Here is a 23,228-nt window from a genome sequence, read left to right on the forward strand (position 1 = left end):
CAATGTCCACTTCCTTAGTGAACCTGTACTTGGCCTCTCTGTAGCAGTCCCTGTCTCCGCTTCTGAACGCCTTTCTCTTTTCCAGCCACAGCTTTTTGAGTTTAGGAGTAAACCAGGGTTTGTCATTGTTATAACTCACCCTGGTGCGTGATGGCACAATGCTGTCCTCACAGAAGTGGATATAGGAGGTGACAGTGTCCGTAAACTCGTCCAAGCTGTTAGAAGCAGCCTTCATTGTGTCCCAGTCTGTGGTCTGCAAACACGTGCGAAGCTCCTCCACAGCCTCGTTGCTCCACAGTTTTTTAGTCCTCACGACAGGTTTGGAGAGCTTCAGCCTCTGTCTGTACGCGGGGATTAGGTGGATCATGACGTGATCAGAAAGTCCGAGTGAAGCGCGGGGCACCGCGCGATAGGCCCCGCTGATCGTGCTGTAACAGTGGTCTAATGTCCTCTCCTCTCTGGTCGGGCATTTAATATACTGCTTATATTTTGGAAGCTCATGGCTCAGATTGGCTTTGTTAAAGTCCCCAAGAGCAATGATGAGAGAGTCCGGGAATGTCCGCTCCATGTGCAGTATCTGCTCCGCGAGTGCGCACTGAGCTGCCTGCACATCCGCGCCTGGCGGGATGTAAACAGCGGCCAAGATGAATGAAGCAAACTCCCGCGGAAAATAAAACGGTTTGCAGTGGATAAAAAGATATTCCAGAGAGGAAGAGCAGTGCTGAGAAATCACTGTTACATCTGTGCACCAGCCACTATTGATGTAGAAGCAGAGACCTCCACCTTTGGTTTTACCGGAGAGAGAGGCCTGCCGGTCCGCGCGCAGCAGATGAAAGCCCTCCAGCTTGAGCGCGCAGTCCGGGATGTCCTCACTGAGCCACGACTCCGTAAAACATAAGACACAGGAGGAGGCAAAGTCTCTGTTCATGCTTCTCATCAGGGCCAGTTCGTCTATCTTATTCCCGAGTGAGCGTACATTAGAAAGGAAGATCCCAGGAAGAGCAGTTCGCAGTCCGCGTCTCCTCAAACGCACGAGTGCGCCGGCTCGCTTCCCTCTCTTTCGGCATCTCGCTTTCCTGGTCAGAGTCTGCAGTAAATCTGCCGCAGATGCGACAAATATTGGAAATAAATCCACAGGCGTTGTAGTCCTGTAGTTAAGGAGCTCTTCTCTGGTGTACAAGTATCCAGAGGAGTGCCCAGACACAGAAGAAATGCACAAAAACAAGACAAAAGTAACGCACTGAAGCACCAGGGTGACCATACGCGGCGCCATCTTGGTTGAACATCCACCCATTCACACACTGGTGATGGCAGCTACATTGTAGCCACAGCCACCCTGGGGCGCACTGACAGAGGCGAGGCTGCCGGACACTGGTGCCACCGGGCCCTCTGACCACCACCAGTAGGCAACGGGTGAAGTGTCTCGCCCAAGGACACAACGACCAACGATTCAGAAAAAAACATTGTGCATATTTTTTACCCTAACTCTGGTTTTTATGTGGCCTGTCAGCACAATTTAAAAAAAAATCTGGTGTACAGTTTGAAGTCCGCACTCAGGGTGGCTGCATCTTGTTGTTATGTCATCCAAAACTGCCACAAAGCCCCTCGAACACCACGGCTAAACCTCAAAGGGGCACAAGAAGCCTGGAGACAGCCTGCGAGCCCCTTTCGAAACACGGCAGACCAGCAGGTGCTGCTCAGCACCAAAACCCAGGCAGCTATCACAGCTGCCACACACACTTTAACTGTGGAGAAGCTTTTATGCTGGTTGAGAACAACAACATGACACTCACTGCACCCTGGAAGGTGCTGTGGCCCCGATCATGGCCCTCCATTTATGTGTGGAGGGTGGCCTAACAATCTGAATATTATTGTATATTGTATAATATTAATGTCACGGCTTACCATCATGTACATGGACTGTTTCTTATATGTTCTACTCTGTCAGAGCACTCAGAGTGCAACTAATTCAAGCACTTCTTCTAAGCTCTTAGGTGCTCGAACTAACATTCACACACATGGGGTTAGTATCTTGCCCAAGGATATTTGGCATGCAGACTGGAGCAGACGGGCATCGAACCACCGACCTTCTGGTTAGCGGCCGACCTGCTCTGCCACCTGAGCTACAGCCACCCCTGAGCTACCACTCATGTGAGAACCGACCCAGAAAGCCACTGACCTGAGCGACCTCCGGAGCGGCGTGGATCAAGTGCCACACGTAACCGTTCAGCTCGTCCTTCCTCCTGTCAGCCATCGCCTCGCTGCGGGAACGGCCAATCACAAAGCGACTGGGGAAACTGTGGGAGGGGATAAGAGGACAGGAGGAAGGACCTTCTGCAAAGCTCCTTTGTGCACCTAGGAGTGTGTGTCTGTGGGCACACATGTGTGCATGTCAGTGTGTGTGTCTGTGTACCTGGGCAGTTTGGATGAGGGGAAGATGAGCCTCAGTTTGCTGTGGAGTTCCTGAAACTCTTCAAATGTCCTCTGAACCAGCTGCACCTCCTGCTGACCTTCACGCTCCACCTTCACCACAAAAGCCTGACACACACAGACACACACAGCTGGTTAGTTTCTGCTTCCCATGTGCTTCCCGTGTGCTTCCCACTGGCACGTCTGGACTCACATATCCCTTTCCGCCGGTCCGGATGTGTCTGCAGATGTACAGGTTCTTGATGATGCCGTCGCTCTTTGCCGAGTGGAACCTGGGGGCGAACGACAGCGTGGGGCGCTCCTCCGACGAGGTGAACTTCATCTGGGCCAGATTGTGGATGAAGAAGTTCAGTTTGGTGGCAACGCTGCCCAGACTGGACTCGATCAACCTGCCGGGGTCAGAGGGGTCGTTAACAAAGGCGGCAGGTGTAGCCTGGACGCTGCCAGAGACCGTCTGCAGCGCAGGTCGTGATGACTCGTGTCTCTGCCCTGAAGGTCGGAGGCATCTGTGCAGGTGAGCCCGCGCCTACCTGGTGAAGTACATGGTGGCGTCAGCCTCAGACTCGTGAGGTCTCAGTGCATCATAGACATACTTCAGGTCATCGAGGTCGGAGAGCTCCGGGATCCCACAGGACAACATCTGGACACACACACAGACACACACACACACACACACAGACACGTTTAACTTCCTGGTTGGTTCCTTTAGCAGATGTTGTATTTACTCCATTATGTGAGTGTGTGTTTGTGTGTGTCTGTGTGTGAGTGTGTGTCTGTGTGAGAGTGTGTGTTTGTGTGTGCTTGTGCGAGTTAGACACACCAGGCCCAGCAGGTTGAGGAACAGGTGAGTGTGTTTCCGGATCAGGTTGTATGCTTCGCAGCACAGATCCACAAAGTCGTGGAAGCGGCTGGACGGCTTGTCGCCGCCATTGATGACATAAGCCATATCAGAGGTGAAGACGAAGGGGGCGCGGTCCCTGCACGGGGTACAGCAGGTAGTCAGCTATAAAGGTGAACCGAGGACAGGACAGGTGAACATCTGCTTCTCTCTTACCGTTTGATGTTCCCGAACATCTGGGCGTGTCCCAGGAACTTCCCGAAGTCGATGTGGAACATGTGCCCGCTCGTCTTCAGCATGATGTTGTCGTTGTGGCGGTCGCAGATTCCCAGGATATAGGTGGCCACGCAGCAACCGGCGCACGAGTAGATGAAGTTCTCCACGGCCTGAAAGAGCAGATGGAGGAGTGTCTCACACCGACAGGTGTGTACAGGTGTGTAAAAGTGTCCGCGTACGTTACCTTATCGTACTGCTCGTCAGTGGGGTTGTGTTTCTGCAGCCAGTCGGCCAGAGTGCGGTCTTTGAACGATCCCGTGACACCGTGTTCCACCTGGATCTTCCTCAGAGTATCAGCGTGAGGAATCATCTCCACCATACCTGAGGACACACACACACACACACCTGTCAATTACACCTGAGGACACACACACACCTGTCAATCACACCTGAGGACACACACACACACACACACACACACGGCAATCACACCTGAGGACACACACACACACATACCTGTCAATCACACCTGAGGACACACACACACACACACACACACACACACGGCAATCACACCTGAGGACACACACACACACATACCTGTCAATCACACCTGAGGGGACACACACACACACACACACACACACCTGTCAATCACACCTGAGGACGGACACACACACACACACACACACACACACACACACACACACACCTGTCAATCACACCTGAGGACGGACACACACACACACACACACACACACACACACACACACACACCTGTCAATCACACCTGAGGACGGACACACACACACACACACACACACACACACACACACACACCTGTCAATCACACCTGAGGACGGACACACACACACACACACACACACACACACACCTGTCAATCACACCTGAGGACGGACACACACACACACACACACACACACACACACACACACACACACACACCTGTCAATCACACCTGAGGACACACACACACACACACACACACACGGCAATCACACCTGAGGACACACACACACACATACCTGTCAATCACACCTGAGGACACACACACACACACACACACACACACGGCAATCACACCTGAGGACACACACACACACATACCTGTCAATCACACCTGAGGGGACACACACACACACACACACACACACACACCTGTCAATCACACCTGAGGACGGACACACACACACACACACACACACACACACACACACACACACCTGTCAATCACACCTGAGGACGGACACACACACACACACACACACACACACACACACACACACACACACACACCTGTCAATCACACCTGAGGACTAGGGGCGGGTTTTGATGATCGATTTATCGATTAAATCGATCTTGGATTACGTGATATCGATTCATTAAAATCCTGAAGCGTTTTTTTAATATAAATTTATTTTGCCCGAAACGCCAGAATCTCAGGTTAAACCTCACAAATTCCAACAACCACCAAACAGCTGAAACAGTGAATGAGAGCAGGAACACGATTCTGCACAAAGACGTAAACACAAAGCTCGACCCGCCGACGGATCGGCGAGCTGTCGCCCCCGACGGCATGGACACGGTCGGGGCTGAAAGCCGACAGCTCGCTGATTCTGAAGCTGCAGGTTTTATATCTGCTAACAACATCGACTGAACCAGCAGCCACAGACGATCCAAACTACGCTTCATATTTAGCTTCACATAAACATCGTCATGAATCCCTCTGACTGCTTCCACCACGATAAAAATCACACTTCATGTAGAGCTCTCTCTCTCCCTCTCTCTAAATCGATAATCCAAACCCACCCCTGCTTATTACCCAACAGTCCACGGTGTCGGCCGCTGCTTTTTGTTTTGTTTTACTTCTGACAAGCCTCATTTCTGCTGTTCAATGCTGAACATATTTAAACTTTTTAAAATGAAGCCAAACTGCAAAACGCTGTCTGTAATCAAACCTCTGTAACTCTGCTTCACTTCGTTTTTGACTGCACAATATTTTCAGGGTCATCTGCTATAAAATCCCAGACCAGGAAAACCTCCTTCACCTGTTTCTGTTTCATCCTCAGCTACTTTGACACAAAGGCCTCTGCTGCGACGCTCACTCCTGTGATAAAGTCTCACAGTGTCAGCTTTCTTTTTATAGATATAAAATATGGAAATGTGCTGATAAGTGATCAGAATTATAATATTTCTGACTGTCTGAGGCAAAATTTCCCCGATTCAAATTGAATCGAATCAAATTGTGGATCGAATCGATTCTAGAAATCAGTGAGAATACCCGGCCCTACTGAGGACAGGACGCACTCCTTTCTGACACACCTGAGGACAGGTGTGTCCGTGCTCACCTCGGCCCCTCCCCGTGGAGAAGCACTTAAAGAGGACCATCCTCATGTCCAACCCCTCCTGGATCCAGATCTTGTTCATGATGCGGATCATCTGCAGAGTCAGCATGTCCTGCCTCAGGTCGTCTCCTGACTGCACACAAAGAGAACAGCCGGGGTCAAAGGTCAGCTCGCAGAGGTCGCTGTGTCTGGGATCACTAGTAAGGGGCGTCACCTTGAAGATGACACTGATGTTGTCTCCCAGTGGGTCCCGGTTCTGGAAGGACAACTTCAGAGGGACAGCGTTGGAGTTGAAGAACGAGCAGGACTGGAAACCACAGAAGAGGAAGATTAACTTTGTCCAATCAGGTACAAACACCAGCTGGGGGCGTGTCTCCTGTCTTTAAGGTGTGTGCGTACCTGGATGTTGATGCTGGTGACGAGCAGTGCTGGATTCAGAGGAAGCCTGCAGCTGCTGTTCACCGAGAAGAACTGCTTCATCTCCTCCAGACTGTCTCTGAGGACACACTGAACACACACACACACAGACACACACACACACAGACACACACACACACAGACACACACACACACAGTATGAGTCTGAGGGTTCAGACGCCTGTTTCAGGGTCAAATCCAAAAAAACAAGACAGCCAGGCAGAGAACTGAAGTTCGATCAGGTACCAAAGCTGTACAAATAATGTAAATATGACGGTGTATCACGAAAGACTGATATCAAACTGATACGTTTACGTTACTCGTTCTTCAAGTGAATCAGCAAATGGTGAAATGAAAAGCCGAACAACAACAATGCTGTTTCTGAGAGTCTCAGCTTACATGTGTGTTTATTTTATATTTTCAGTTGTTTCCCTCCACGGCTAAATAAATCTGTTTCAGTAATGCACTGATATACAAGAATGGACATAAGGAGCTTCTTTCAAAGGAAAAACTCTGGTAGATGTTATTTTATATATTATGCTTTGTATGTTGTTCAGTATATTTCTATGCAAAACAAGAGGAACTTCTATACACAGCAGTATATTCACAGTTGAAACCAGATATTTACACTTTATGGAAAACACAAGAACATTTTTTACTGTACAACATCATTTTAGAGTAAACTTGTTTTGTTTTGGATAAATAAATATTTAAAATCTTTTGAATTAGCTAAATGTCAGAATAAAGAGAGACAGAGCTTCTATTTTTATCACTTTCATCAAATGCAGGAGAGCAAAACACAGAGCCTGTTTCTGTGACATGGGAACATCAAGAGATGTCAACAAAACACCAGGAACAGAGCTGTGGAGCTCCATAAGTGTGGCTCAGTTTGAATACAATTTGGTGCCATTTGCAATTAAGAAACACAGACAGTTTCTCTCTTTACTCTTAAAGTTAACAAATGTGTTTTTATATTTATCTAAAAAATAAACATTTAGTCTGATTTGATGTTACAATTAAAAAAGTGTTTTTATCTGAAGAGTAAATATCTGGTTTCAACTGTATATCTGATGATTGTCAGAGCACAGAGGGAGAGAGAGGAACAGAGAGGGGGAGAGAGGAACAGAGAGAGAGAGAGGAACAGAGAGAGGGGGAGAGGAACAGAGAGAGAGAGAGAGAGGAACAGAGAGGGGGAGAGAGGAACAGAGAGAGAGAGGAACAGAGAGGGGGAGAGAGGAACAGAGAGAGAGAGAGGAACAGAGAGGGGGAGAGGAACAGAGAGGGGGAGAGGAACAGAGAGGGGGAGAGAGGAACAGAGAGGGGGAGAGAGGAACAGAGAGAGAGAGAGAGAGGAACAGAGAGGGGGAGAGAGGAACAGAGAGAGAGAGGAACAGAGAGGGGGAGAGAGGAACAGAGAGAGAGAGAGGAACAGAGAGGGGGAGAGGAACAGAGAGGGGGAGAGGAACAGAGAGAGAGAGAGGAACAGAGAGAGAGAGGAACAGAGAGGGGGAGAGAGGAACAGAGAGAGAGAGAGGAACAGAGAGGGGGAGAGGAACAGAGAGGGGGAGAGGAACAGAGAGAGAGAGAGGAACAGAGAGAGAGAGAGGAACAGAGAAAGGGGGAGAGGAACAGAGAGAGAGAGAGGAACAGAGAGGGGGAGAGAGGAACAGAGAGAGAGAGAGGAACAGAGAGGGGGAGAGAGGAACAGAGAGAGAGAGAGGAACAGAGAGAGAGAGGAACAGAGAAAGGGGGAGAGGAACAGAGAGAGAGAGAGGAACAGAAAGAGAGAGAGAGGAACAGAGAGGGGGAGAGAGGAACAGAGAGGGGGAGAGAGGAACAGAGAGAGAGAGAGGAACAGAGAGGGGGAGAGAGGAACAGAGAGGGGGAGAGAGGAACAGAGAGGGGGAGAGAGGAACAGAGAGAGAGAGAGGAACAGAGAGGGGGAGAGAGGAACAGAGAGAGAGAGAGAGAGGAACAGAGAGGGGGAGAGAGGAACAGAGAGAGAGAGAGGAACAGAGAGAGGGAGAGAGGAACAGAGAGAGAGAGAGGAACAGAGAGGGGGAGAGAGGAACAGAGAGGGGGAGAGGGGAACAGAGAGAGAGAGAGGAACAGAGAGAGGGAGAGAGGAACAGAGAGGGGGAGAGAGGAACAGAGAGAGAGAGAGGAACAGAGAGGGGGAGAGGAACAGAGAGGGGGAGAGAGGAACAGAGAGAGAGAGAGGAACAGAGAGAGAGAGAGGAACAGAGAGAGAGAGAGAGGAACAGAGAGGGGGAGAGAGGAACAGAGAGAGAGAGAGGAACAGAGAGAGAGAGGAACAGAGAGAGAGAGGAACAGAGAGAGAGAGAGGAACAGAGAGAGGGAGAGAGGAACAGAGAGAGAGAGGAACAGAGAGAGAGAGAGAGGAACAGAGAGAGAGAGGAACAGAGAGAGAGAGGAACAGAGAGAGAGAGAGGAACAGAGAGAGGGAGAGAGGAACAGAGAGAGAGAGGAACAGAGAGAGAGAGAGAGAGAGGAACAGAGAGAGAGAGAGAGGAACAGAGAGAGAGAGAGAGGAACAGAGAGAGAGAGAGAGGAACAGAGAGAGAGAGAGGAACAGAGAGAGAGAGAGGAACAGAGAGAGAGAGGAACAGAGAGAGAGAGAGAGAGAGAGGAACAGAGAGAGAGAGAGGAACAGAGAAAGAAAGAGAGAGAGAGGAACAGAGAGAGAGAGAGAGGAACAGAGAGAGAGAGAGAGGAACAGAGAGGGGGAGAGAGGAACAGAGAGAGAGAGAGAGGAACAGAGAGAGAGAGAGGAACAGAGAGAGAGAGAGAGAGGAACAGAGAGAGAGGAACAGAGAGAGAGAGGAACAGAGAGAGAGAGGAACAGAGAGAGAGAGAGAGAGGAACAGAGAGAGAGGAACAGAGAGAGAGAGGAACAGAGAGAGAGAGGAACAGAGAGAGAGAGAGGAACAGAGAGAGAGAGAGAGGAACAGAGAGAGAGAGAGGAACAGAGAGAGGGAGAGAGGAACAGAGAGGGGGAGAGAGGAACAGAGAGAGAGAGGAACAGAGAGAGAGAGAGGAACAGAGAGAGAGAGAGAGAGAAACAGAGAGGGAACAGAGAGAGAGAGGAACAGAGAGAGAGAGAGGAACAGAGAGGGGGAGAGAGGAACAGAGAGAGAGAGGAACAGAGAGGGGGAGAGAGGAACAGAGAGAGAGAGAGAGGAACAGAGAGAGGGAGAGAGGAACAGAGAGAGAGAGAGGAACAGAGAGAGAGAGAGAGAGAAACAGAGAGAGAGAGAGAGGAACAGAGAGAGGGAGAGAGGAACAGAGAGAGAGAGAGGAACAGAGAGAGAGAGAGAGAGAAACAGAGAGAGAGAGAGAGAGAGAGGAACAGAGAGAGAGAGAGGAACAGAGAGAGAGAGAGAGGAACAGAGAGGGGGAGAGAGGAACAGGGAGGGAGAGGGAGGAACAGAGAGAGAGAGGAACAGAGAGAGAGAGGAACAGAGAGGGGGAGAGAGGAACAGAGAGAGAGAGGAACAGAGAGAGAGAGGAACAGAGAGGGGGAGAGAGGAACAGAGAGAGAGAGAGAGGAACAGAGAGGGGGAGAGAGGAACAGAGAGAGAGAGAGAGAGAAACAGAGAGAGAGAGAGAGAGAAACAGAGAGAGAGAGAGAGAGAGAGAGGAACAGAGAGAGAGAGGAACAGAGAGAGAGAGGAACAGAGAGAGAGAGAGGAACAGAGAGGGGGAGAGAGGAACAGAGAGAGAGAGGAACAGAGAGGGGGAGAGAGGAACAGAGAGAGAGAGAGAGGAACAGAGAGAGGGAGAGAGGAACAGAGAGAGAGAGAGAGAGAAACAGAGAGAGAGAGAGAGAGAAACAGAGAGAGAGAGAGAGAGAGGAACAGAGAGAGAGAGAGGAACAGAGAGAGAGAGAGAGGAACAGAGAGGGGGAGAGAGGAACAGAGAGAGAGAGAGAGGAACAGAGAGAGGGAGAGAGGAACAGAGAGAGAGAGAGGAACAGAGAGAGAGAGAGAGGAACAGAGAGGGGGAGAGAGGAACAGAGAGAGGGAGAGAGGAACAGAGAGAGAGAGGAACAGAGAGAGAGAGAGAGAGAAACAGAGAGAGAGAGAGAGAGAAACAGAGAGAGAGAGAGAGAGAGGAACAGAGAGAGAGAGAGGAACAGAGAGAGAGAGAGAGGAACAGAGAGGGGGAGAGAGGAACAGGGAGGGAGAGGGAGGAACAGAGAGAGAGAGGAACAGAGAGAGAGAGGAACAGAGAGGGGGAGAGAGGAACAGAGAGAGAGAGGAACAGAGAGGGGGAGAGAGGAACAGAGAGAGAGAGAGAGGAACAGAGAGGGGGAGAGAGGAACAGAGAGAGAGAGGAACAGAGAGAGAGAGGAACAGAGAGGGGGAGAGAGGAACAGAGAGAGAGAGAGAGAGGAACAGAGAGGGGGAGAGGAACAGAGGAACAGAGAGAGAGAGAGGAACAGAGAGAGAGAGAGGAACAGAGAGAGAGAGGAACAGAGAGGGGGAGAGAGGAACAGAGAGAGAGAGGAACAGAGAGAGAGAGAGAGGAACAGAGAGAGAGAGAGAGGAACAGAGAGGGGGAGAGGAACAGAGAGAGAGAGGAACAGAGAGAGAGAGGAACAGAGAGAGACAGAGAGGAACAGAGAGAGAGAGAGAGGAACAGAGAGAGAGAGGAACAGAGAGAGAGAGGAACAGAGAGGGGGAGAGAGGAACAGAGAGAGAGAGAGAGAGGAACAGAGAGGGGGAGAGGAACAGAGGAACAGAGAGAGAGAGAGGAACAGAGAGAGAGAGAGGAACAGAGAGAGAGAGGAACAGAGAGGGGGAGAGAGGAACAGAGAGAGAGAGAGAGAGGAACAGAGAGAGAGAGAGAGAGGAACAGAGAGAGAGAGAGAGGAACAGAGAGAGAGAGAGAGAGGAACAGAGAGAGAGAGAGAGGAACAGAGAGAGAGAGAGGAACAGAGAGAGAGAGAGAGAGAGGAACAGAGAGAGAGAGGAACAGAGAGAGAGAGAGGAACAGAGAGAGAGAGAGGAACAGAGAGAGAGAGAGAGAGAACGAGGACAGAACAGAGAGAGAGAGAAGGTGAGACACACATGTTAGTTTAATGGTTGTTTACCAGAAGTATCACCGTATCACAGGTCCTCATGCATCTCGTACCTAGTGTTTCTTTTTAGGTTTGTTATTTTTCAAATTCTATATTTACTAAGTTTTGCAGCGTGTTTACACAACGAGGATAAATAATTATATAAACTTTTCTCAATCTAAATAGTGTACTTTGGTACAATTAAAAAAAATAAGTGTAGTGCAGGTCTATGATGATTTTCAGTGCTGCTATCATCTAGTGCTGATTGTGGTTCTGTCTTGGTTAAGTCCTCAGTAGTCCTGATTTTGAACTGTTGTAGTCCTGTTTTAATTCAGGATCAGTTCTGGGTCTGGTTGAATTGGGGTTTAGTCCTCGTGTCTTGATACAGCCCCGACTTTGTTCTGCTTAATTAAAAAACTAGTTTAAGGTGTCCTGCGCGCATATATATATATATATATATTTTTTTTTTTTTTTTTTTTTTTTTTCCCCCTATATGAAGTCATTCTTTTTTGAACAAAACTCAAAACAGAGCCAATTAATCTTTCAGTCATTTCTAACACCCCCCCCCCAAAAAAAAAAAATAAATAAAATAAAATAAAAATCCCACATGCATACTCCCTTTAGGGCTAAGCCCCGGGTGTTTCAAATGTCTGGCTCCACCTATGGTTTCAATCATTTCTCCAGCGAGTTTGATAGCAAAATAATAATCCTAATTTTAAAATAGCGTGTGTAACGTACACGTACTGGAAAATTATTTACTAGCACTCACCTATCATGCTGGAGAGCGCAAACTCCGCCATTGTTGTTTTCCATCAAACACCCATTAAAACAGCGACCTACAGGTATGTTAGCGCACTCATCCCCGATTGTCCGAGGGAGGGGCGGGGTCACACGGTGAAACAGACGCAAGGCAGCCAGGCGGGGAAATTTTGCTTTCACATTTTGCGACTCATTTTATTTCTCTATCTGATCAGAAAACGATTCAATCAGTTATTTGTGGTGAATGAAACACAGCTACACTTTCAAGCACTTTTAAGCACCACATCTGAAATTCAAGCACTTTTCAAACCTTGAAAAGACAACATTAAAATTCAAGCATTTTCAAGGATTTCAAGCACCCGTACGAACCCTGTAGTCTGTGCTGCCCCCTGCTGGACTATCTGCACTCTACATGAACTCTTTGTTGATGACCTCAAACGCTGATGTCATAAGTAATGGCGGCTCAGCAGGTGTTACACAGTCAGAGGAGACCTGGTATCCACTGTGAATGAGGGAGCAGCTGAAAAGCCTTATTTTTTAAAATAATCAAATCATTTCAAGACTGGAGCGATGGTTCAGTTTTACAGGTGTGTTACAGGTGAACGAACACGCCTCACCGGACGTTTGCTTTCTGCCCTCTGACACAAACTGAGCAGAGGACAGCAGGACCCCCCAACACGACAGCATGAATCTTGATCTTAGTTTTGATCCGGTGAACGAGTCATCTGGACCGTCGGCGGCGTCATTACCTGTCTGCTGGACGGCGTCGCCTCTCGAACTTTGTGAGCCACCCTGGCGAGGATGGAGACGAGCCAGCACTGCCGGTCAAACTCCTCCCGGAGGCCCCGACCAACGCAGCACAGCAGCGCAGCGAGGAGGTGCTGATAGCGAGCACTGAACTGACTGTCCTGGAGGTTATCCTTCAGCAGCCTGACGCACACACAGACAGACATGAGCAGCTGAGCTCAGAGACGCTAGATGTGACTGAAGTGGACTCGGGGGCGGACTCACCAGAACAGGTAGTGAGCGACGCGAATGTCCCCGATGGCTCGCCGCAGGAGGAAACGAACCAGAGAGCTGTCCAGGTAACACTCGTACTTCAGAGCCTGAGACACAGAGAGAGGTTACAGACATCAACGCCCACTGGTCTGCCCAGCTGCTGCACTTCCACCTCTTACCTGTACCAGCTGAGGCAGGAAATCCAGCAGCTCTGGGTCGGAGATGGAATCCATCCACTGGACCGCCGTCCTCCTCAGCTCCTGATCTGGGAACCTGAAGCACACGCGATGATGTCACACTCAGCTGGTGAGAACTTTTTCATTATTGTTATCATCACACCTGAAGAACAGAGCTGCCCGTGTTCTACATCAACGAGGCGATAACAAACCATCACCACCACGACCTGTTTCAGACATTATTGCCAGCAGAGACAGAAACGAGCAGAGAACGTACGAGGCATGGAGGAGGCCCAGGGCGTCCAGGTGACCCAGGCAGGCCCACTGTCTCAGCAGGGCGTAGATTTCTGGCAGACACGCCCACTCCCAGCAGGGGGCGCTGGCCAGAACCAGAGGCAGCGCGGCGCTCTCAGCCTGACAGAAGGCCTTCTTCTCCCACAGCAGACGCTTGTCCTCCACCGTCAACCTGCAGACACAGCTGCAGTCTCACCACACCTCAGCGCCACTATGGCCCGCCCCTCAGAACTTAATGCTTATGGACTAATCCCAGTCAGAACATGGCTGTATCCCAATTCAGGGTCTGCAGCCTTACCGGTCCATAAGGGCCGCGTACTCAAAGACCACTGAGGCCGGAAGTGAGAGGCTTGTGAAATGGGACGGTCTAGCCTCCGTCGCGCTGCCCAGGTTGCCTAGCAACCATGATACTAACTGCGAGAAACGTTTCATACAGCTTTGTGTGACAGAAATGAAGGAGAAATAGATTTTAAGTTAATTTTGTTTAAGACATCACTTTGATTAGCTGAGTATCTGAGGCTGAGGCCACAGTAAAAACATGGTTGTTGGGCTTCATTCCTGTGCTGAACAGTCGTTTAAGATTAGCTAGTAAATAACAATTAGCCGATGTTGTTCATGCGACTAAAGTCATCTCACTGTGGTAATGTAAATATAACATGGCCAATATTATAGTATTGTCAGATTATTATGATTTATTACAGCAGAGCTTGAACTCTGGGTCAAAGATTCAAGTTGCAGTTATTTATATTTCCTGTCACCTTAAATCTTCACTCAAAGACGAGTATCTGTGACAGTGTATATATAGATGTGTTATATATGAGTCAAATATTGTTCGTTTAATATGTTGGCATCACTAAATTTGTCTCAATGTTTACATACATGTGTAAAAATCAAATGTACGAGCTGTGATAACTGTTTCTGATAAAATGAAGAGTAGACTGATATATGAAATATTCCTTTATTGGGTGAGTAAATCAGACCATGTCATAACTGCTGTAAGTCACACAGAATAGATATCAGAGCCTTAAACAGGCTGACGTCTGCTAAATGGGTCAAACTGGGCAGAAAGTCTACAAACACATAACATCCTTATAGAATATGATGTAACACTATAGATCAACTTAGCTCAGAATATATAAAGCATATAAACAGTTACAGCAACATGATGCAACAAACACAGCAGTGCTACTGATCCAAAATACTCAAAGCTTCATAGAACTGAAACCAACATTTATTTTTAGCTCCATTCTGCTGCTGATACAGACTTTAGGTTTCTGAACATTAAACTTGTTGCTGCCTTTCATAGTGTGTAACTTGAAGGCCCTGAGTACTCTGAGTACTTTCTCCCACACTGGAAACACTGGGATGATCACATTATTTGAACATTACCTAATAAGACTGATTCAGCACAGACAATTATGTTAAACTTTCCTAGCAGTCCTTCACAAACAGGGAACAGTCTGTCTATTCTCTCCATCTGTCAGCTGCTGCTGGCTCTTCCTCCTCCTCTTCCTCACACACTGCTGAGTTTGTCCTGGTGGATCATCAGGGCTGCAAAGCCTCACAGATGATGTGCAGCAGTGGGTCCCTCAGTCTGTCCTCACTCTGGACACTTGCAGTCGTCACACATGGAAATCAAATGTGTGATAAGCTGCAGGATTCAAACACAAGTGTAACTTATAAACACATGTTCATACTTTTATTCCACAATCAGAGAGAAAGAAACAGAGAGAGAGTGCAGGACAGACAGACAGGTGACAGTCTCAGGTGTACACACTGCTACACAACAGCACAGAGAAGCAGGATTTAGTGTTTGTGTTATTACGAAACAAGAAGAGTTCCAGATGGTGCAGTGGACACATGTGTGACTGCTGTGATTAAAACATCTTTCTTTCAGCTTAACGAGTGAACCGTCAGCTCGTTCAAACACACGTTAAAGTGCATTTGGCTCGACACCACCGAACAGAGGCAGCAATATAACACAGCTCACATTAACAGTGCAGTGAATCCTGCTTGTGCCGTGATGTTCAGGAAACCGAGCAGCATCACTGACTTTCAGCTTGTTGTGTTTGTGGATATATGACTGACTTTAATTATCCATGAAATCATCAGATTCTCTGTCAGATTAAGCTCAGCTATTGAACGGCGCATATTTAAAGGCTTTAAAACAAGTTAGTACAAATGTCACTAATGTCACATAACTTTGCCGACATGTGGCCAACAGTAATGTTTTAATGTTCTTCATTATTAAACATTTGCACATAAATAAGTGACGTCATATTCAGTACTTACTTTTAAAAGTTTACTCTTCGGCCGCTCCGCTTCAGCTGTCCGCTGTTTTTTTCGACAAAATCATCCACACCCACTGCCGCACTATGAAGTCTGGGATATGTTGGGCCATGAAGGCTACACCGACCCATCCTTCAAATCCGGAGAAATTAAGGACGCATTTGAGGGCCGCATTTCGAGCAGCCTTTGAATTGGGACAGCCTTCGTTGCGTCGCTGTGACGTAATCGTCCTTAAAATGCAGCCTTATAGGCTGCAGACCCTGAATTGGGATACAGCCCTTGAGAGAGTGTGTGTGTGTGTGTGTGTGTCTGACCAGAAGAAGGCCTTCTTGTGCAGGACGTCCTGCAGCTGTATCTGGCTGATGGTGTCCAGTCTGGAGAAGTTGTATTGAGGGCAGAAGTCTGCAGGAGGCGGCGTGCTGAAGCGCACCTCGAAGGATGATGTGGGGAAGTCCACCTGAGAGGAAGCAAGGACACACACATGCTAGTCTCTTGGCCTCAGATACCTGCAGGTCTGACCTCAGCTGAACTGAGTGTATAAATAAAGAAAGGGGCACACCTGCATCCAGTACACAGGTAAGTAGACACGTTTCATCACCCATCCTGGTGACTGGTGACAATGAAAACGTCGCCTGAACAGCTGATGAAACTGCTCAAAATGCTACAGGTTTGTGATGTCACAGACTATTCAGGTGCTAGCAGCTGTGGCAGCGCTCACCTGTAGGATGACGCTGTCCGGCTGGCTGAAGTTGGGCGAACTTGTTCGGGCGTTTCCGCTCCTCCCCGGGGTTGAAGGCCACAGACCCAGCAACTTCCTGCCACACGTCAGCACGCTACACACACACACACACACAATAAAGATGATGATGATGAAGAATCTGTTTCCATTCTCTTTCCACTTTACTTTCAGGTAAATGTGAGGAAGCGAGCTGCTCCTGGGAGGAAATGACATCACAAAGCCTGTGTAGGAAGCTGCAGGACTGAAGGAAACATTTGTTTGTTCAGCTGTGAGCATGAAATGAAAAGAGAGGGAAAAAAAAAAAAAAAAAAAAAAAAAAAAAATCAGGATGGACACACCACAGGGGAAAGCGTAGCTTTCATTTTGTCCTTTATATCAAACATCCTTGAAAGAGTAGTTGTCAAACAGCTAACAGATCATCTGCAGAGGTTTATTTGAAGAGTTTCAGTCAGGTTTCAGAGCTCATCACAGCACAGAAACAGCTTTAGTGAAGGTTACAAATGATCTTCTTATGGCCTCTGACAGTGGACTCATCTCTGTGCTTGTCCTGCTAGACCTCAGTGCAGCGTTCGATACTGTCGACCATAATATCCTGTTAGAGCGATTAGAACATGCTGTAGGTATTACAGGTACTGCACTGCAGTGGTTTGTATCATATCTATCTAATAGACTCCAATTTGTGCATGTAAATGGAGAGTCCTCTTCACACACTGAGGTTAATTATGGAGTTCCACAGGGTTCAGTGCTAGGACCAATTCTGTTTACATTATACATGCTTCCCTTAGGCAGCATCATTAGAAGACATAGCATAGGGCTGCTCAATTAATCGAATTTTAATCACGATTACGATCTGGGCTTTCAACGATCATTAAAAATGACTGAGCCGATTATTAGCCCCTCCCTCATTTATCCACGACACCTTAAAGGCCGGTCCGTGAAAATATCCGGTTGTTCAGTGATGACGTGACGAATCCTACTTCCGGGTCTAAAGTAGTCTGCGTTTAATATGGCTTTTGTGTTGTTAACATGTTTAATGTTTTGTATTTTCTTCTATTTGATCTCAAAAAGCTCCTAAAACAGTCAGCGATCACTGTTGACCTCCCTCGGCTTTTATTACCACTAATCATTTATTTAAGCTCAGTTTTTAAAACCTTAGGATGTAACTACAGCCCAGCCCATGCAGCAGTATATGAATGACTAACCTCGTATTGTGGATGGATTATCTCAGTTGTTCTCCTGGCTGAAGTTTAGTCCTTTTACAGCATCCTGCCATGCGATTACATTTGTTCCAGAGCTCCGAGAACACTCACGTTAACTTTTATCGAGTGGAAAAAAAGTTAGCTTGTTTATATTATGCTAACATAGCTGTGTCGCTAGCTGTCACGTAGCACATCATTATATACCAGCTAGCCAAACTTTAGTAACCCTACAAACGTCACTGCTGTTTAGTTTTCTGTCTTCATTTATGCTGGAAGTGATAACAGAGCTGTACGTTTTAATTTGTTTCCAAAACCCCGCAGTCAGGACATGCTATATTGTATTTAGATAGAAGCTAGCGAGCTAACTCCCTGCTAACTTCTAACTCCGTTAAATGTCATAAATTCCGTTTTCATGGATGCCTGGATGTTAAACTCAATTGTTACACCTGGTAGAGCAGAACGCTGATCATTTTATTAAAGATGAAAGACTTTAGACAGTTTTTCAACTCTCAGTAATGCCACAGTGATCGTTTGATATATGGACCTGCAGCGGAGTTTAGGTCCAGACACGGCTAGTGACGTCAGACTGAACAACCGGATTGTCGGGCATAAACCGGTCCGTGGCGCAAAAAAGGTTGGAGACCGCTGATTAAGAGGACCCGAGGGAAGCTCGGAAAGCTAAGCAGAAGTTATTTGGAGAGTGACTGCCCTTGGTTGAAAAGAGTTTAAAAAAAAAAACAAAAAACTTCAGTGGTGTTGCACACTATGTTATATTATTTTTTAAAGTCATTGTTAACCCTTTAAAGCCGGTCAGAGCAGCACGCTCCGTTTTGCGTAACTATTTTTAAATCCCTGTAGAACCAGAACCGTGTAAGCTAGCGCAATAATTTGTTTTGCATATGAAACCGGAGGAGTTGTACTTACGTCTGATGCCATCAGCTTGTCCTCGGTCACGGTTTCGTTCCACATATAGCTTTGCAAAAATTGCATAAAAAGCGCTTGCAGGAACAAAAACATAATATTCCAGAAACACGCTTTGCTGTTCCTATCAGCTGTTCGTAACACTTCCCACAGTGAAATGATGCACATGCTGTTTTCTTTGCAAATTTGCATCATAGGATTGTTTTTTGTTTTTCCTGCAGTATATAAAAACTGTATCTCCAAAATAAAACTATGAAGACACTCAAAATAAATTTCCTGTGGTGGGAAACTATTTTTTGCAACTTTATTGTATTTAAAGTTTTGAGGGATAAACCTCTTAAATTTCTCCAAGTAGAAATATATGTAAACAAAACAAAAGCGATTTTCAATTTTTTTTGTAGTTTATTGCACTTTTTTGCAATTTATGTAATTACTATGGACTTAATGCAGACATATTATTAAAATATGGGCTATAACAGTTGTATTGATGTATAGCAACTTGAAATGCTCCCACAAATGGCACTACAGCATGTAAAAAAAATAAATAAAAATAATATAAGCTCTGGTGGACTTGGTTCCATAGTAGGTCTTAAAGGGTTAAATAAATATCGTCAAATAATCGTGATCTCAATTTCAGTGAAAATAATCGTGATTATCATTTTTGCCATAATCGAGCAGCCCTAACATAGCATACATTTACACTGCTATGCAGATGACACCCAGCTCTATCTGTCCATGAAGCCAGATAACACACACCAATTAGTTAAACTGCAGGAATGTCTTAAAGACATAAAGACCTGGATGGCCGCTAACTTTCTGCTTCTTAATTCAGATCAAACTGAGGTTATTGTACTCGGCCCTGAAAAGCTTAGAAATATGGTATCTAACCAGACTCTTACTCTGGATGGCATTACCTTGGCCTCCAGTAACGCTGTGAGGAACCTTGGAGTCATTTTTGACCAGGACATGCTCACCAGCGGCTGAACGCAGCCCCTCCCCTCGTCAGCGGCTCAGCGCAGCCCCTCCCCTCGTCAGCGGCTCAGCGCAGCCCCTCCCCTCGTCAGCGGCTCAGCGCAGCCCCTCCCTTCACCAGCGGCTCAGCGCAGCCCCTCCCCTCACCAGTGGCTCAACACAGAGCCACCCTGAGGTCTTTTTGAAGGATTTCAACAATACTGAGTACTACAGCGTTACACAACCGTTAACCTGGGCGGAGCCTTTAACTCTGAGCATGTTATTGTACCTGCTCTGTGTTCTACCCTACACTCTTACATTACTGTAACCCTCACTCTCTGAGTGACCCGATAGAAACATTTCACACGTTATAGATCAGCATGTCATTCACTACAGTGTAAACACCGCCCATCACTTTGTGGCGCAGCACCAGCACCGACCTCAGATAAATGGACCACATGCTGCGTTACTTTTAATGCTATCAGAATGGTATCGTAGTATTTTCCTGGGTATCACATCAAACATAAAGCCTGAATACAGCTGAATAACATCCGACAGTACTTATTCAGTTTCTTCTTCATCCGCCTGTTTGAGGTTTGCGTGGATGGATGGTGTCTGAGTGTCATGTGACTCACTGTCTGAAGTTGAAGAGCGGCATGGTGACCCAGCCCAGCGCCTCGATGCTGCGCCGCTGCTTCCCCTTCTCCTCAGCTCCTCCGGGGGGCGGCAGAGGGCTGGCGTACAGCACCACCGTTAGCTGAGACTCTCGGGGCAGCTGATTGATCTGCACGGGGAAACACACCCTGCAGGGGATATGGCGAGGGGGCGGGGGCTTAGCGTTTTTCTCAACAAACAAACAGATTAAAGTTTATTCATTCAAAATCAAAGACATCGTGCACACAAACACACACACTTGCAGAACAGGAAATTCTTACTTTTAGCATCTTATTAAACTCAGGTAAGGTGTGTGCAGGTGTGTCTGATGCTTCTGTCTGCTGGAATAGTTTCAGTGATGCAGTGACTCTGCTGTGCCGTCAGGTGTGCGTGCGTGTGATGTCACGGCTCTGACAGGTAAGGGTCAGGTACGTACCTCTGGTCCCAGACCACCAGGTGGAACAGGTATTTGCTGACCGACTGCTTGCTGGTGTGCTGCGGCGCACAAAGCTCCGCCCCTCCGTGAGTCAGAGAGCAGGACAGGAAGAAGCATTCATAACTGCGACCAATGACAGCAGGACAGGCGAGTTACTTGTGCAGCACATATTCACACCTGTCCCCAATCACAGAACCACCTGAGTTTCTTTATTCTTCTTCATTTCTGATGTTTTCATAGAAGTGTGATTTAGTCAACACGCCTCCAACCCAAGCTGTGCGTGTCTGTGTGCGTCTGCGCGTTTGTGCGCGTCTGCGCGTACCTGCATGTGATTGAGGCTCAATTATCAACGACAATGAGAGAAGAAGAAAGGAAGCACGAAGCGCTCAGCTTCTTCCACCTGCAGGTGGCGCTGCACTCACAGGAGACCCCCCCAGCACCTCCTTCACGAGCAGATAAATCTATCCCAGAATCCTCAGAGAGCACCACCATGCCCAAAAAAACCTGGAGGTTATGCACGTAACTCGGATCCCCTGAGGTGCAGCATGAGTCCGGAGGCACTCCTTTTGTTTGCCGTTAGTTCACCTTTGGTGTGTGTGTGTTGTTTGGTTGTGAGCACCACTGAGTCGGCACTGTGCGACTCCTAAACCTGCAGCACTGACACAGGACGCCCCCCCTTCAGCCTGTGGGCGGGTACCTTTTGAGCTCCTTACCTGGCAGCCCACGTGATGGGGATGCGGTGGGCGGCGTAGATGTTGAAGGAGAGGACGTTGGTGATGAGGCCAGCCTCTTGGATGGGCGCCGTGCAGCAGTGGCTCTGCGGCGTCGTGTGGAAGTTGGCATTAAATGTGCTGCAGTACAGCTCCACTAGATCCAAGATGGCCGCCGTCAGCTTCTCCACCACTTTCTCTGTGAGGCGACAAAGAAGCCAGCGAACCATTAGAGCGTCAGAGGAAGACAAACCGGGATCGTCACTTATTAAACAGAATCAGTTCAAAGAAGTCACTCTGGTAGTGTCGTGACTGTGGGGGCGGAGTTACAGCTCTACCCCTACAACCAGCTCCGCCCCGAGGCACACCCAGGAGAGGTCAGGTGTCTAGCTGGAACACCTCAGAGAGCTGGGGAAGATGCCTGGGACGGGAAGGCCCGCGTGACCCCAACAAAAATGTAAAAAAATTAAATGTATTAAAGAAATGAATTAAATGCAATGAAGTGACATAAAAATGCGAATTATTTATCCATACGTTTAAAGAGAGCAGGCCTTTGCAACAGAAAACCGTGCTGGATTTGTGGTCTGCAGCGCAGGTAGTTTGGGTGAAGCTGGACTTTTCTCAGACGTTTTGTTTAAAGGGGACATGAAACATAAATTTACAGCATGGAGTCTGTCCCGGGCCTTTTGTCTCATTTTGATAACGTTCACTTCGACTAAGTTGTGTCTTCGTTGTGTGTAACACTCCTCTACATCCCAGGCTCTGTGGATAGCGCTTCCTGGTAGCTTCAGGAAGGTGTTTTTCCAAACTGTTCTGACGATCTTTGCCGGTCGATTTGGGTTCCTCTCAGCTAATGAACCACCTTCACGGCATTTCGCATCTCCCCCCGTAGAGGTGGTTCCCTGGAATCTCCGCCCTTCCCACCCGTCCCCGGTCTTGATTAGGTTTCCTCGTACTCACACCTGATTGCTGGTTAGCAGCTCCCTCGTGGGTTCTTCTCCTCCCTGGACTTGGCGTTTTATTCTCGACTGAACCTTGATTCTGGTGAGTTAAGCCCTTTTTCAGAACTCATCGCTTCGGTCATTTTTGCAAATCTCTGTGGCTAACTGGTCATGGCGGAGGTCTTGCATCCATTTTTAAATGGTAAATGGTAAATGGCCTGTATTTATATAGCGCTTTACTAGTCCCTAAGGACCCCAAAGCGCTTTGCATATCCAGTCATCCACCCATTCACACACTGGTGTGAAATTTAAAGCCACTGATATGTATGGTAGTTCTGAGTTATCACTACTTTGATGGATCTGTATTCTCCTGTGCTGTGTGCACTTGTTTATTGTTCTCCCCAGTTTAACAAATGGTTTTATTCTAGACTTGTTATCTGGGGTCAAGTTCTTGGGGATTTTAACATCCATGTTTGCTGCCCCACAAAACTCGTGTGATTTATCAGACATCATCTCTAATAACAGCCACAGACCCGAGTCGTATTTCACCATTGATTCAGTTATTAACCCGTCACACAGTTTCCAGAGTCTCCAGCTATCTGAAAACCGTTGCTGCTGTCAGGACTCGCATGCTTCCAGCTTACGATCCTCCTGTTCCCCTGTGTTCAATCACTTTGAGCCCGTTTCTCTGGGCGCTCTGGCTGAAGTAGTTTCCCGTCTTAAGCCCTCCGTGTCTCACCTCGACATTATCCGCACTCGCCTTTTCAAAGAACTCGTTGACACTCTTGCACCAAGCGTGCCATCCATTAT

General features: G+C 47.8%; 1 protein-coding gene across 2 annotated transcripts in view; it reads right to left on the bottom strand.

The window, feature by feature from the left end:
- pik3c2b (phosphatidylinositol-4-phosphate 3-kinase, catalytic subunit type 2 beta) overlaps nucleotides 1-23,228 on the bottom strand; it is a 44,683-nt gene that overhangs the window by 9,840 nt on the left and 11,615 nt on the right. For both annotated transcript variants that reach the window (XM_085275355.1, XM_085275354.1), the window contains exons 11-29: nucleotides 21,481-21,676; nucleotides 20,768-20,890; nucleotides 20,313-20,480; nucleotides 16,586-16,700; nucleotides 16,182-16,324; nucleotides 13,562-13,750; nucleotides 13,288-13,381; nucleotides 13,121-13,215; nucleotides 12,859-13,039; nucleotides 6,250-6,357; nucleotides 6,065-6,157; nucleotides 5,854-5,983; nucleotides 3,729-3,865; nucleotides 3,485-3,654; nucleotides 3,251-3,407; nucleotides 2,961-3,070; nucleotides 2,624-2,819; nucleotides 2,414-2,538; nucleotides 2,180-2,297 (exon numbers count right to left, since the gene is read on the bottom strand). In XM_085275355.1, the coding sequence (XP_085131481.1) occupies nucleotides 2,180-2,297; nucleotides 2,414-2,538; nucleotides 2,624-2,819; nucleotides 2,961-3,070; nucleotides 3,251-3,407; nucleotides 3,485-3,654; nucleotides 3,729-3,865; nucleotides 5,854-5,983; nucleotides 6,065-6,157; nucleotides 6,250-6,357; nucleotides 12,859-13,039; nucleotides 13,121-13,215; nucleotides 13,288-13,381; nucleotides 13,562-13,750; nucleotides 16,182-16,324; nucleotides 16,586-16,700; nucleotides 20,313-20,480; nucleotides 20,768-20,890; nucleotides 21,481-21,676 (2,648 nt within the window). The remainder of the gene's footprint in view (nucleotides 1-2,179; nucleotides 2,298-2,413; nucleotides 2,539-2,623; nucleotides 2,820-2,960; nucleotides 3,071-3,250; nucleotides 3,408-3,484; nucleotides 3,655-3,728; nucleotides 3,866-5,853; nucleotides 5,984-6,064; nucleotides 6,158-6,249; nucleotides 6,358-12,858; nucleotides 13,040-13,120; nucleotides 13,216-13,287; nucleotides 13,382-13,561; nucleotides 13,751-16,181; nucleotides 16,325-16,585; nucleotides 16,701-20,312; nucleotides 20,481-20,767; nucleotides 20,891-21,480; nucleotides 21,677-23,228) is intronic.

This window comes from Mchenga conophoros, linkage group LG5 (genome assembly GCF_057382185.1).
Source record: "Mchenga conophoros isolate Kocher_MC1m ecotype Shallow Benthic linkage group LG5, M_conophoros_male_GT1.1, whole genome shotgun sequence".
Lineage (NCBI taxonomy): Eukaryota > Metazoa > Chordata > Actinopteri > Cichliformes > Cichlidae > Mchenga > Mchenga conophoros.